Source organism: Nomascus leucogenys, chromosome 13 (assembly GCF_006542625.1).
Source record: "Nomascus leucogenys isolate Asia chromosome 13, Asia_NLE_v1, whole genome shotgun sequence".
Lineage (NCBI taxonomy): Eukaryota > Metazoa > Chordata > Mammalia > Primates > Hylobatidae > Nomascus > Nomascus leucogenys.
In genome coordinates this window covers 92,766,567-92,768,099 of record NC_044393.1, presented here as the reverse complement: position 1 = coordinate 92,768,099, position 1,533 = coordinate 92,766,567, and the positions used below count along the sequence as shown (strand labels likewise).

Here is a 1,533-nt window from a genome sequence, read left to right as displayed (position 1 = left end):
TAATGTCTATTTTATTTAAACCATGATTTCTCAATATTTTCTGCCTCTCACAGTCTGACTCTACTGAAATAAATGCATTAATAAGTGTTTATTAATAAGTGTTGCATATCCTTTTTGTTTGTTTCATGAAGAAATTATTCCCATTAAAAGTGGCTTCCATTCGGGAAGCTAGGTACAATTTTCTTATCTAACAAAAAAGAAAACTAAGGCATATATTATTTAAATAACTTGCCAGAGAGCACAGGTAGTGAGAGACAGAACAAGGATCAGGAGTCAGGTCTGCTTGATGAAGCCGGGGACCATTCCCTGATGCACTGACAAACTGATAAAACCAACAGTGGGCAGGTGAAGCCCCCAAGTCACTGGATATTTGAGAGAAGATGTCTATAAAGAAGTCATATTATTGATCCCTAACATGTATATTTTCAGATATTGGCCTATATAAAACAAATTAAGCATTTGGAGGAACACTGTACAAATGCAAGGATTTGACCATAATAATCTTCTTTTAGTGTAAATGTGGGAGTCCTGTCTACAATTATCTTATCTCCTTTTTGGTTCTGATGATAGATAACAAGAGTTTCTTAGAGTCTTGACCCTTTATCTGCATCTTTCTGAAACTTTCTGGAGAGCAGCCATAACTTCCTTATTCCTCAAGCTGTAGATCAAGGGGTTCAACATGGGTGACACCACTCCATAGAAGACAGCAATCATCTTCTCTTCCTCTGCCAAGGTGGCCACCTGTGGCCCCAGGTAGGTGAAGATGGTAGCCCCAAAGCACATGCAAACCACAGTGAGGCGAGAGGCACGGGTCCCAAAGGCTTTGCGGTGTCCCTGGGTAGAATGAATGCACAAAATGGCAGCAACTATGCAAGCATAGGAGAATAGAACCAGGAAACAGGGAAGCAAGATCACCAGAAACCCTGAGATGGCCACCATGACCTTATTGAAGGAGATGTCCACACAGGCTAGCTGTAGCACTGCTGAGGTCTCACAGACAAAGTGATTGATAACATTGTGACACAGGGGAAGCTGGAAGGTGATAATTGTTTCCATCAGTGAATTTGAGAAGCCAGCCACCAGGCAGCCGGCCACCAGCCCCAGGCACAGCCCTCCATGCATGATGACCGTGTAGTGCAGTGGGTGGCCCACAGCCACATAGCGGTCATAGGCCATGGCCCCCAGCAGGAAGAACTCAGACCCACACAATGCCAGAGAAACATAGAACTGGAGCACACAACTGTGGAATGGGATGGACTTTCGGGCTGAGAGCAAGTGGGACAGCATTTGTGGGACAATACTGTTTATATAACAAAAGTCCACAAATGACAGAACACTAAGGAAGAAGTACATGGGGGTATGAAGGCTGCTCTCCAGTCTGATCACAAGAAGAATGAGGGTGTTTCCTACAACAGTCACCAAATACATGGCCAGGATCAGGGCGAAGAGGGAGACCTGAATGCCCCAATCACTGGAAATCCCCAGCAGAATGAACTCACTCACCCGTGTCTGGTTTTTATTTTCCTGACCCAT

General features: G+C 44.3%; 1 protein-coding gene across 1 annotated transcript; it reads right to left on the bottom strand.

Annotated features, from left to right (window-relative positions):
• Positions 1-600: 600 nt before the first annotated feature.
• Positions 601-1,533, bottom strand: LOC100590777 (olfactory receptor-like protein OLF3). Its single transcript, XM_003270963.2, has one exon. The coding sequence runs from the start codon at positions 1,531-1,533 to the stop codon at positions 601-603; it is 933 nt and encodes a 310-aa protein (XP_003271011.1).

What these genes read in the sequence shown, in the direction of transcription:
- LOC100590777 (XM_003270963.2), bottom strand. Translation starts at nt 1,533, where the DNA reads ATGGGTCAGGAAAATAAAAACCAGACACGGGTGAGTGAGTTCATTCTG.